The sequence below is a fragment of the Dermacentor silvarum genome, chromosome 8 (genome assembly GCF_013339745.2).
Source record: "Dermacentor silvarum isolate Dsil-2018 chromosome 8, BIME_Dsil_1.4, whole genome shotgun sequence".
Classification (NCBI taxonomy): domain Eukaryota; kingdom Metazoa; phylum Arthropoda; class Arachnida; order Ixodida; family Ixodidae; genus Dermacentor; species Dermacentor silvarum.
In genome coordinates, this window is record NC_051161.1 from 125,953,835 (window position 1) to 125,966,846 (window position 13,012).

The following is a 13,012-nucleotide window of genomic DNA, read 5'->3' on the forward strand; positions in this document are numbered from 1 at the left end:
AATGGCAAAAAAATAATTGGGATGCGCGCGCGGTAGTGAAAAGTATGTCCACTTGGATGAAGATGCGGGTCTTACACCATGGGCAAATAAACCGCACTGTGAAGGAAGTCACTAGGCCCTCACCGCTGTGAGCGCTAATCAGTCAAAAGATGACAAGAATTGCCACTTCTGCACTGATTTCGTGCCAAATAGAAGCCAGGGTTGCGAACTTATTCAGTAAATAAATGCAGATTGGTGTAGAAGGCATTTACTTCTTGCTTTCACCCTCGATAATTTGACATTTCGTTGATTTAGCCGTATTTATCGGTCCCATGAAATCTGAATTAACGAGGCTTTACTGTACTAATGATTCCCCAAAGCTGGGAGGAATTAGCTACAGAGCCTTTGTAGGTGCATCTGCTCTGTGGCCACACCCGATCTCACTTCTTGTGGGGAACAGAGAAGATGTTCGTCACAAATGACGTCGCGGATAGTACATGTTCCCTAATTCCCTAAATAAGTCCTCCATGTGACCGCACATTTACATGCATGAAAATTTATTTCATACCTACATCAAAAAAATGCAAGAAAGAGTGCTTGGAAACCAATTCTTCTAGCGAAATAAAGGTACTCACACGTCAAGGACGTACGCGATACCGCCAGACATGCCAGCGGCAAAGTTCCTGCCTGTGGGCCCCAAGATGATGGTCAGGCCACCAGTCATGTACTCGCAACCGTGGTCACCCACGCCCTGCAGCAAGAGGAAAGGCAATGATTAGTCTTCAGAGTGATTTTCCAGAAGATTTTTACTGGTGGCTGCACTATTCATTTATTTATAATACAGTCCACGCCTGTCACGACAGATCCACATACAAGATACAGATATAAACGACCATACTGCTCACATAGTTAGGTCTGCCTAAATAATACAATTCCTGCAAAAAAATTAAAGAACCTGGATATAACGAACTGTAGGTTTCGATTGACGAATTTGGGGGCAAAGTCTATCTAGATGAGGCACATGCAACATACTTTCCTGTGGCAATGCGAGTGCACAGCAGTTCACTCTACCCAACTTTTCCAGCGACTCGTGGAAAGTGCGGAAATACATCTTTCTCTAAAGGAACAAACACACCAACTGGAAGCTTCACACAATAGCGTGCAGTGCAACGCACTGCTGGCTAACAGCAGCTTTTCCGCGACATGATTACGCAAGCTCCGCTCGGTGGTGAGCAGGTGGCGAGGGTGCTGCTAGGCCTAGCATATGGCCCAGCCCGTTTCGCTTCGAGAGTGGACAGCACTTCAAGAACAACTGCCGATAAACACAAAACACGTAGTCTTGGGGAATGCTTTATCTTATTATCTCATCAACTCACACATAAGAGGAGATGGGCTACTAGTCGCAGCATTTAGGATGCGATGCGTGTGATGCAGACTAGCTGTCTTGTAACCCATGGACCTGTGCACTGATGTGAACTTGCCTCGTAACGCAGCTCCTGTTCATACCAGAGCTTTGACAGTGGTCATCGCTTGTGGTCATCCAGTGGTCATCCACTGCATTCTATTGGCCATTATTTTGATAAAAACAAACTGTAGCTAATTTTCATATCAACGATAGTGGTATAGCGGGTAGCTGGCTGTAACAGTAGAAATATCGCTTGGACTGTTTTTCTCACAGACAGCAAAATATTGCAACAGTGTGGGCAGACTGCCATTTCTTTAGCCAGCACTCAGAAAACAGCGAGCGGATAGCAAGGTTCTGTGGCACAAAAGTGTCTTTGTATCATACCTTAAATATTTTTTTTTAGCTTCTAGCCTTGTCATTGTTTTTGTGATCATCTCCAGCTTACAATAATCAAACACTTGAAGGTGGGGTTTATGCAATGTGCTGCCATTTCACAACATACTGGACTTGGGATGTGATGGACCTTTGTCGGATTATTACGGACCTTTGTAAGGAGCATCAAACGTACCTTGCAGGGCTATGAAAGGGCATTGAGTAAGGGCTGTTACGTCGTAAGTAACGCAAGGCAGCTAATGAAGTGCTATAAAAATAAAAGACAAACAAAACGTCTACATGTACAGCGACATTTAAACATCAATATACATAAGATCAATAACATGAACACTGCGGAATACAAAAGAGAAGGCAAAAAGTGCAGATGGCAGACAAAAGATAATACAAAGGCACACACATAAAATGTGTGGGGATGCGCGACTCTCACGCGTCCCCTGATGTTGTTTTCCCGGAGTGGCTCCCGTGGTCCGGCTTCTCCGCGTGGCTAACGGCGGCGGTCGGTGTGGTTGCGGCGCATTGCGAGAGATGGCGCGAGTGTCCCGATGCTAGCGCCACCGAACGGCGGGGTGACTTCGGCGCAAAAGGTCAAAGGCGCTTCCTTTTTTGGCTTGGGATCGGCGACCAACACGCACGAACGCTTCGCGTGACCGTCGCGCGAGGCTAAACAGGACACCGGTATGGACGAACACGGATTGTTCGAGCGCGCCACCGTTCGCGTGACTGCACACGTGAACGACTAGGCGACGGTGTCACAGCATGGGGCGAACATATTCGCTCGCTATCGGGTCATGGTGAGTCGGACTTCCTTGATTTGTCGCGCGCCCATGTGAATGTTCTATTGGTTGTAATTCGGCTAGTGTGCATTAGTCTATGAAAGGTGCAATAAATGCCCTTTTGATTGTTTGCACTAATGTGTTGTCGTTACTTTGTCCCAAGAGCACATGTGAGACCCCACAAATGGCTGTGGCAAAATTATATAGAACTCGATATAAAGTGTGTGCAGCTCATTACGAGAACTTTTTGGAGATATTGATGCGATGTCATTAGGAAGATCATTCCAGTGGTATGGCATGTGGTTGTCCTGAAAAGTTAAATACCCATGCATTGCCAAAGATGCGCATAAAACTGGTGTTATTACAAAGGTGACATGACATGCACATGGGTTATTGAAGGCATAGCGATGGGATCTGCTGCTGTAGACACACTTATGAAGGAAACAACAAAAGCAAAAAAAAAAAATGTCTGGTTTCTTATCACACAGCAAGCACAGTGGCCAACCCCAGTGATAACTCCAGTGTGGTTATCACTGGGTTATCACTGGGAAGTCACATTCAAGCAAATAACAAAGGACTGAAAGAATGGACAATGAAATAAAATGTTAGAAGATATGGCTCCAGATCACCTTATGCTTGTAACCAAAACACAAAGCCATCACGCGATCAGAGCTCACTGGTCCCACCAATTCAACGCAGCCCAATTCTGCAGTCAATCAACAACACATTCCTCGAAAAGACTCGAACATACCTCAATGACTGCAGTGGCACCCGAGTTGCGCACACAGAAGCGCTCAGCCGCAATGCCGCGGAAGAACGCCCGGCCCGATGTGGCGCCGTAGAGGCACACGTTGCCGACGATCACATTCTCTTCGGACTTGAATTCGGGTGGGAGGTCTTTGGGTGGGAATATCACCAGCTCACCTCCTGACAGCCCCTGCAAGCACACATTAATAGGCAGCATTTGGACGCTTCAACGATTGATAAAATGACAGCAATGCTTTTTGCTCATCTCTGTTATTTCCAAAACGCACTTTTCATGGGAAAACAAGGAGAGGAGAAACAAGGGCTTACCGTGCATTAAACACGCTACTTCAACACAGGACAGACCAACCACTGTTAGAGAGACCATTAATAAGTACCCAGATGAAAATTTGGATGGGAAAAATTTATGTTCTGAATGGGAACAAATGAATTACTTAGTCCAAAAGGCGTATTGCTCTACTAAACCAACTGGTTTAAGAATCCTGTTTCTTTACTACACCAATTTATCCAACATGCTAGTTAGTCAGCATGCCCCTTAATCCAACGTGCCATTAGTCTAACACACTTATTATTCCAATGGGTGTACTTCAGTCAATTATGTAAAACGTTGGTTTTACGATACTGAGGACACTAAGCAAAAAAAAACATTTCGTGCATAAAGCAGCAAAAAGGAAATTTTTTCTACGATGAATCACTCTCACAGTGTTCTGCCTACTTGTCCTACAGTGCAACTAAGAGTTATTAACTCCTATCAGACGGACACAATTTGGAGTCTCTTTGAGCGCGTGCACTTCACCATTATTCATTCACAGGCTGTCAAATGGAAAGGCTTAGTGACACTCGCTGTACGACACACTAACCTACGAGTTTAATCGTCGAAATCACTCCACTGTGTTGAAGTACATAGCCTCGATGCCAATGCTTGAAATACTATACATAAAACAATACTCAGTAGATGGTCAACACCAATTCTGAAACCAGTGTTCTTGTGATCTAAAACGCTCCACTCGTCCCTGATCCCGAAAACAACCATTCTTTCTTCGCCAACGACATCCATCTCATTCCGAGGGGGCCAACTCTTCGGCACTCTCGGGACTTCCAAACAAGCAGCGCGTCGCTTGCGTGTTGGATGCAATGTCATGTGGTCTTCACTCTTAACGTTGATCACGTTAATTTTATTTTGCAAGTACAGTAAACTTCCGCTGATACGATTCCGGTTAATTAAATTTTTTGGTTAATACGATCCCGACTGTAAGTCCGGCCGGCACCCATGCACCCAGGCCAGAGTCTTTGTCTTCCTCTAGTTCGTGTCACCTACTTCTTTCCCTTCACCGTAACAATATGGGCCCAAACATTCATTATTTCAATCCTAAAATTGGCCTTCGTCGAATTATAGCAGCGCAGCGCACTGCCAAAGTGACACTTGCTGCGACGAAGTGCACTAGCTCACACTGTCGCTAAATTTGCCTACTCACTCCGGTATAAGACCAAATTAAATTTTTCAATCAAGCATTTGGATGCGTCTCATTTTTGACGAGCACAGCTGGCATTTCTTGGATGCTGCAAGTTGCCAGTGCAAGCTCCAGAGCGTCTGCCACTTGTTTGGCTCTCCCAATGAAACAAATAAAAATTAATGCTGCGAAAACATTCATAAACTCGGGGAGTACTTTACTTGATAAACTGGCCTAAATTAATTTCTAAGGTCTTAACTGCAATTCTGATAAAAGTGAATGGAAGGTTTCTACTCTGTAGTTATCTTGTTACTTCAAATCCTCTGTGGCCGTTATTAAACAAATTAAATACGGGAAAAGTGTGTGGTGCTTTAAATCAATGGAAATTGCAGTTCGCAATATCTTTTTCTTCTCTTTGAACATGCAGTAGCCTCTTAAAAAACATTTTGCCCAATGTCAGCCACTGGCAACAGCCGCTTTATCTCCCCAAGTCACTATTCTTTTGCGACCAAGTTGGCCATTTCCACCAGCCGACCCAGCTCACCTTGCCAACATAGTCATTGGCATCGCCTTCCAAGGTCACGTAGACCCCCCGCGATAAGAAGGCGCAGAAGCTCTGTCCCGCAGACCCCTTGAGGAACACGCTGATCCGGGATCCCTCAGGCAGGCCCTCCTCGTCATACTTCCTGTGCAAGATAGACCATGCAAACCAGAGGGCACAATTTTTTTTTAGCAACAAGCACAGTTGTCAAGCTGCAGAGACGGTGAAGAATTATAGACACTTCTGAAAGCGCGAGTTGAGAATTTAACTTTTTATTTAGGTGAACTTGTGCCCAGAAAGACAAGCAACGTTCCAATCACAACGAGAACAGCAAGCACAGCCATTGGTCGCAATCAGAACTCGCGGGTCAAGGCCGTCACCTATTTACGTGTGTCACCGTACATTTCAGAGCAGTAATAGCTGCTTCTCGTGTACATTTGAGAACGCACAACAGCATTCACATCAAATGCGCAATCTGATTATTCTTTTGTTATAAAATTGGCAACAACTTTCAGGCCGTTTTGGTTACAGTAGGCATGTCTTGCACCGAGCGACTTGATAACAGTGATAATACCGTGAAAAACTGTCACCACCAAAAAAGTAAAACAATGTACATGTGACAATATGGAGACAAAAAAGCCAAGGAAAGTGAGAGCAATTGTTAGGCACTCACTGCCATTCTCCTTCACATCCTGTACTCTCAACCGACTAGAGTACCAAATTACCCAGCAAGCACCTTTCACGCCTAGAGCAAGAAGCACATGTACTCGATCCTACTGTCAGATTCTGAATGAGAACAATGAATCGGGGCGACCTTGACCCCATCTGTCACCTGGGCCGGGGAACATGATAACCGATGAGCAAGGAATGTGGCTAGTTGCGAGCAGAAAACGATGCAACAGATTTGCACTGACTAGCTTTAGGCTCGTCGTATCAATGTGTTCTTGTGTGGCTGTTATTTCGGTGCATGCAGACAAACATGCTAACAGAACGTCTCCCAACTGTTTGGCTACTTTGGTTATGGCAGGTACTCAATGCCTGTGCTGGCTCTGCCCTAGCTAGGTTGCTTGCTATCAGGCTTTATATGCTGCCACGTTGAAGGCAGATGTGTTGGAGAACTATAACCATTGAGAGACAACAAAAAATTATTTTAGACATGTCGCAATTCCTGCATTATGCAGAGCAACATGCTTTTCGTTGTCTTTTCTTTTCATTTTGGCTTGCAGCAAATTCTTTGAATAAAAACACAAGTAAAATGATGGGACCAAAAGCAGAAAAGATAATAACATCAGAAGTGCCGGCATTTTGCAGACAACCACAGCCTCCTGTATTTTTACAATGCCTACCCAGTTGCTCGGCAAGGCATGGGAGATAGTGGTCCACTGCAGCAATGCAAGGTTCCCAAACATTTTACGCATTGTGTTGCTAGAGCATGAGCAACTTTCACCGGGCACTGATGCCACTCTGTTCTTGATTGTTTCCTTCTGCCTGACATGCGCTGAAAGAAAGTTGACACGACCCTAACCGTGCCCTGTGAACTATGACCGACTACTTGGAATGAGGCACCCTCTAACTAACCGGGTTTTGACATCATTGGGCAAGTAATGAAAAAAATACAGGAGGCTATGTATGGCTGAACCTACCAAATTACGCAGCATTCCATCTTAGTTCCACGTGTAACTCACTTGGCGATGTGGTAGCTCAGCGTGGTGGCGAACGCTCGGTCTTCATTGGTGATGTCCATGTGCAGGGTGACCTCTTTGGATCGACCCTCGAGCACAGCCTTGGACTGCTTGATGAGCAGGTTGTCCTGAAAGCATGGTCACACAAAAGCAGTGTCAGGCGTGTATGTGACAGACACAAACAGGTAGACAGATAATAATGAAATGTAAAAATTGAAGGTCTCATCTAGATGAACTCAAGCCTGCTAAAATACAGTACAACATGGCAGCAGCGATGGGGACAGCATGGTTGGAAGGCTTACAAACCGCCAACTCACAAATTTGTAATTCTTCGAAAGCTCACATTTTTAGTGTTCCAATGCTTTATATATAAAACCTTGGACAGTGTGTATGAGTAAACAGTTTTAAACTCATGCTTGTCTAGTGCATGTCCTTTATTAGCTACAAATCGCCCTTTTGAATTTCTTCTACTGTGTGGATTCAGAGCAAGGAGAAATCCATATTTCAAATCTGCATACGTGTAACAAATAACTTGAGCAGTACGAAATGTACTGTAACATCCGGAGAGGTGCCTCACCCCCTAAAGAAAACCCGCGTCTGTTTTTGGCATGATTTGATACTTTTTTACAAAACATCGAAAGATAGCCCACTTGGGCATCCGTGTCCTTGGGCATCTGCGTCCAAGGAAGTTGTCGCAGGAAGTTGTCGCCCATGCTAAAGCACTGTGGATCTGAATATCTACCGCACCTGATGGGTCCAAAGACAGCGAGCTCCACAAACAACTGGCATCGGTGGTTCCCCCTTATGCTGCCCTGCCAACCACGCCTGACCATGTGCATGATGAAGTCTTCGACGTTTTGTTCAACAGCGATAGTGACTGTTCTTTTGAAGGTATTGAGGAAGACTGAACAAGGCATATAAACAAACGTTCACAACCTCTGGCTATGATGCTCTTTTTTTGTTTGTTCAACTTTTCTTGACTGTACACTAAAAGTTAGCCCACTCCCTCTTTTTGCCCGATTTGCTCTAGATTTTAGGTAGGCCATCAACTGGGATGTTACGGTAGGCGAATTGATAATATAGTAGAACTCCGATATAGCAGACACGGTTATAAGAATTATCAAATATAATGAAGTGAATCAATATGCACAATTATTTTTCACTGATATTCAGTGTGCATGCTTGTAATAAGTATCAGATGAGTGCAAATTTGTTATAACGAAGTTTGACTGTTTCTGAACAAGTTGACTGAACAGTGCCAACAATTAAATTTCCGAATACCGTATTGATCCCATCTTTTGCATTGTTCAGTCATCGTGTTCAGCTAAAATCTACTATCCATCAGGAAAACATTTAATCCAAACATAAGACTACTGGCACTTTTGCTCAACAATAAACTGCCAAAAAGCAAACAGTGAATTTGGGAACAAGACAAGCCAAGTTTAGATTTGCCTGATACTGTTTGAACTCATGCTCCTGTTGCAGTTGGAAACGAATGGGCAGCTAAGGTGCATCCAAGTCAAGCATGATGGTGGGCGAAATGAACGATAAACGATTCCCTGCTGGTCCTGAAACAGCAGTGGTTGACCGCTTACCATGCGCTTGCCAAGCTCAAAGTCCTGTGCAATGCTGCCCCCACGAATGTTGGTTCCAGGTCGAAGGCTCAATGCATTGAGGAGAATGGTGTCGAGGTTGAGGAGTTTCGCCTTGGGGTTGCCCTCAAAGGGGGCAGCGCGCAGGAGGTCGGTGCGGCCGACCGCCTCTTGCAGGCTGTGCAAGCCAAGCTTGGCCAGATAGCCTCGCACCTGCATGCACACAAGTGCAGTATAGAAATATCAGATCATTTACGATTACATTGTAGGAGGCTTGAGGCTTTACATTCTAGGAAGCTTGAAGAGGCGCTATGTTCATTTTAAAAGCATATTAGTGAGGATTCACACAACAAACCAAACAGCAGATTCAGCCCACAGACAGAACAATTTATTGACTTTATTTATTGAAATATTATTAACAATGTACAATAATGAAACACTTATAGTGTTCATTAGATACTGTCTTTATTTTACTTCTTTGGGGGAGATAATTACAGTAAAACCTTATTGATATGATCCCATTACGTACGATTTCCTGGTGCCAACGTTCGCGATCGAGAACACACAAAAATGATGCAAAACAGTTGCGCTTATTTTTTACCGGTTTGCACATTCCTGGAAAACACTATCTTTCGGCGGCACCACAGTTCAGCACATGACCAGACTGGGATGGTATCATACGCTTCCCAGCTGCTAGATCCCATGCAAACAAGGAAAGACTGAGAACAGTAGCTGCCTGCCGTAGCCATTTCCCTGCAATACTCGCCCACCCGTCTCCCATAAAAACGGTGGTGTGCACTCAGTTTCCTCTTCCGGTATACCAGCGAATCTACTCCCCGGCTTGTCGCAAGCCGCATTCACAGCTATTGCTACCAACCCTATTGCAATAAGCATCTTCACTTGTATGTTTCACGGCACGTGGGGCATAGTGCCATTGGAAGTGCACTGCATGCTTTTAATAGGCGGTAAACCAAACACGCTGTGGCGCTAAGTTAGCGTCATGTTTCACTCTGGCAGCACCGTATATTGGCGTTGCCCACCAGCTGGATTCTGTTTAGGTTTCCCGGCTGTCTTAAAACATTACACAATAGGAAAATGACAACTTGCACCTCGGGTTGTTCGGGCCCCACCGGCTTTACGCACGACGGCTTCTTGTAGTGCCGCAATGATTTGTGCCGAGTCGGCACGTCGAAACTTCCCACAAGGCCAAATTCGAGGAGCACAAATGTAAGCCAAAGCCACAAAAACGACAATGCGCATTTCGGGCTACACCAGCTTGGACGCGCGTATTGTGCTGCAGCGATTCGCGCAATGCTTTGCGTTACGTAGATGTCAACTACAACTGAGTCTGCAGATTTTTTTGGTACTTCAAATCGTATGTTTTTTTCAATTAGTACGTGTTTTCTTGCACTCTTTTCCGAAACATACGATCGAGCTTCTATGTATTAATGTATATAGATCGCTATCAATCTATAATTATTTTCTATTTCGTATACAGTTCTAATTTATTCTTAAGGAGTAACATGAACATTCAAGTAGAAAAAGTGTTCCATACTTTTGCACATATAACCAGCACCAAAAATTCAACAAGTTTAACAATAATGGGGGCCGAGTTATATGCTAATTTCACCTTGAGGTGTGGCTTCACGGTAACGTGGCGCACGCTGCCGTGAAGCCACCTCTCAAGACAAGGCTCTCTGCCATTCAAAGTTTCATTATCCTAGGGAACCCCACCCTCTCTTCAACCCATGCGTGTTGAAGCACCCTTCTCCCCTCCGTTATGGTCACCCATTCTCCTCCTCTTTACGGGGCACCATTTTGCATTTAGTAGTTGGCGAATAGTGCAGGCGGTGTCGCCAAACTCATAGGTCACTCATTTTCATGGCTCTCTCTCGGTCCACGCAAAGTGCTTAGCAATACGGCAGAGAGCCAAATCACCATTGGGATTTTCGACTTGGTCAAATTTGCTCCATCACCGTAGCACATGTGAGGGCTGCTTCGTCTGCACTGTCATCTTCGGTCGTGCAAATGCTGTAGCTGCGAAGTGATCAGATTCCCGTCACATGTCACATGACTAATTCGTCCGCGATCACGTCCGTTGCGTGAATCCAGCGTTATCAGCATCACCGAAGGGGTGGGGAGGGAACAGAGCCGCTGGCTGAAGATACGATGTGGACGAATCGTGCATCCGCGAATACAGACTGTTTTGGGAAGATTTGAGCGTTGTTTGCAGTTATTACCAACAATTATACATGCGGATTTTGATGGTTTTCTTTTCTTTTTACGGGCTGTTGTAATTAGGGGGGGGGGGGGCTTATATGTGGAAAAATACAGTACATGTGTGTTTTGCAATGCATACTGTTGTATGGTTGTGGATCATTTGTCTATGATTCAAGATGGCATATCATTCAAACCTGCATATGATTCAAGCTGATGCAGAAAAATAAGTTCTGAATTTTACATTGCATAGTATATACATATAGCACATCTACATTTATTGTTACTTGGTTACATTCAATGCATACATACCTAAATAATCTATTGTTGGGCATACCTGCCCAGTCTTGCATAATAGAATTTATGCTGGAGCAGGCTGGCAAAGCTATCATGATATTGATGATATTGTGGTACATACCTCCTCGGCTAAGAGGAAGAGGAAGTTGACCACATGCTCTGGCTTCCCTTCAAACTTCTTTCGGAGCTCAGGGTCCTGGAAGAAGCATCATCCAAGCGTAAAAGTGAGACATGTGAGAAAACAAACTGCAACAGTTCCGGATGTATAATCATACAAATTGCATTACTGATTCAAATAGAGAAAGCAACAAGTCATACATGTCCCATGATTAACTGTGTGACTTTCACCAAAAAATAAATAGCAAGTAAGCCAGTTGCCTACTCTTCTACGAGGATGTCATTACTGATTTCTCGCACTCCATGCTTGGCATCCAACTATTGCTTGCAGATTGACTCAATATACATGATAAATGTGCCGCACTTTTTTTTTTCACAATTTTGACGAGGTGCGGCCCTTAAATAGGACCAAACCTTTTGGCAAAATGGTGCACACCCTGGATTCCCAGATGTGCCATTGCATCAGAGGTCAACGCACAGCTCTCAGCATCTAGTAGCGCCACGCAGAAGTACGCAGCACGCAAAAGTTCGCCAACATGTGCGCGCGGCATTAGGGCACTAAACGCGATTGCTTCTCAGGTGGAAATTTTTTTGGGACAAATTTTGACCTGCCAAGTTGGGGGGTGCAACCCTTACATGAGTCTATGCGGTATGCACTTTTCAAACAGATCCTGACATCTGCTGCAATGAATTATGTGTTGCCAAAATCTGTATCTTCCATTCTGCTTCTGTGAAACACAATATCTTCCCAGAAATTACCCAGTATAAAAGATCAGTCAGTTGTAGGAATTCAGTTTGCCAGCAAATGGTAGTTTGCAATTAATTTTCACACGCGTAACTTTCACTTGAGTCAGACGGTTACTTAATTTATTAAGCAGAGCCAAACAGCCTCAATAAATCAGCACTTAGAAATGTTGATGGTTATCTTATACAGGTACTTGCAGCCTTTGGTTACACAGGTTGAGCTTGACATACAATCCAACACTTCTTAACGTGACTAGATTTCACGTTCGAGGCTCCTGACATTTACCAGTTTCGTTTTCTCAATATTAGCATCCAACATGCACAATATCACGTTTCTTAGAACTATCTGCCACAATGCTGGAAGCCTGGCCTAAGCCATAGTTCTGGTCATTCTAAGTTAGTAAAGAGAGGGATTGCTTTCTCTTTTATTCGTGCAGCATTGTTAAAGTCTTGCACACACACCTGGTGGCATGCAGTGTAAATGCAAAACTAAATAGGCTTCTTTCTGCTAGATTCCTTACATTCGTTATTTCTTCAGTTGGCAAGAAACTGCTGCAAGTTAATAAATATGGCGTTACCAAGCCATTGGCAGGATAGAAAGAAATATGTAGCCGTTATCCCATATCTGCACAGAATCTCGCATCAGTAAAGAAAAGTTGGGTTACAGTTCGAGGTTGAGGTTCATTAAAGGTCACTTCATTAATGGTTCTGCGCTAACATGATGACAAAGAAACAAGGCCGAAATGCTTTAAAATTCACAGTGGGACAGCAACTTGACCCTCTGCTCCTCTACCACATTGACACTGGAGAGTGGCACGACCTGATGGTATTGTTCTAAACATAGCGGTAATGAGTAACCAACAAACTGAGAGAAATGCGTAGGAGTGAAGCAGACACCTGTGTTGCTATGCCGACGGGGCAGGTGTTCAGGTGGCACTTGCGCATCATGGTGCAGCCCATGACAATGAGCGGCGCAGTCGAGAAGCCGAACTCGTCCGCACCCAAGATGGCGGCCACAATCACATCAAAGCCTGGATACAAGGTGCCAGAAACACA

The 13,012-nt window shown here is 44.5% G+C and overlaps 1 protein-coding gene across 1 annotated transcript in view; it reads right to left on the minus strand.

Annotated features, from left to right (window-relative positions):
• The window catches only part of LOC119461673 (uncharacterized), a 137,573-nt gene that overhangs the window by 45,874 nt on the left and 78,687 nt on the right, over positions 1-13,012 (minus strand). Inside the window, exons 25-31 of the mRNA XM_037723043.2 lie at positions 12,854-12,987; positions 11,217-11,291; positions 8,585-8,794; positions 6,993-7,117; positions 5,311-5,452; positions 3,302-3,487; positions 615-730 (exon numbers count right to left, since the gene is read on the minus strand). Coding sequence (XP_037578971.1) covers positions 615-730; positions 3,302-3,487; positions 5,311-5,452; positions 6,993-7,117; positions 8,585-8,794; positions 11,217-11,291; positions 12,854-12,987 — 988 coding nt within the window. The remainder of the gene's footprint in view (positions 1-614; positions 731-3,301; positions 3,488-5,310; positions 5,453-6,992; positions 7,118-8,584; positions 8,795-11,216; positions 11,292-12,853; positions 12,988-13,012) is intronic.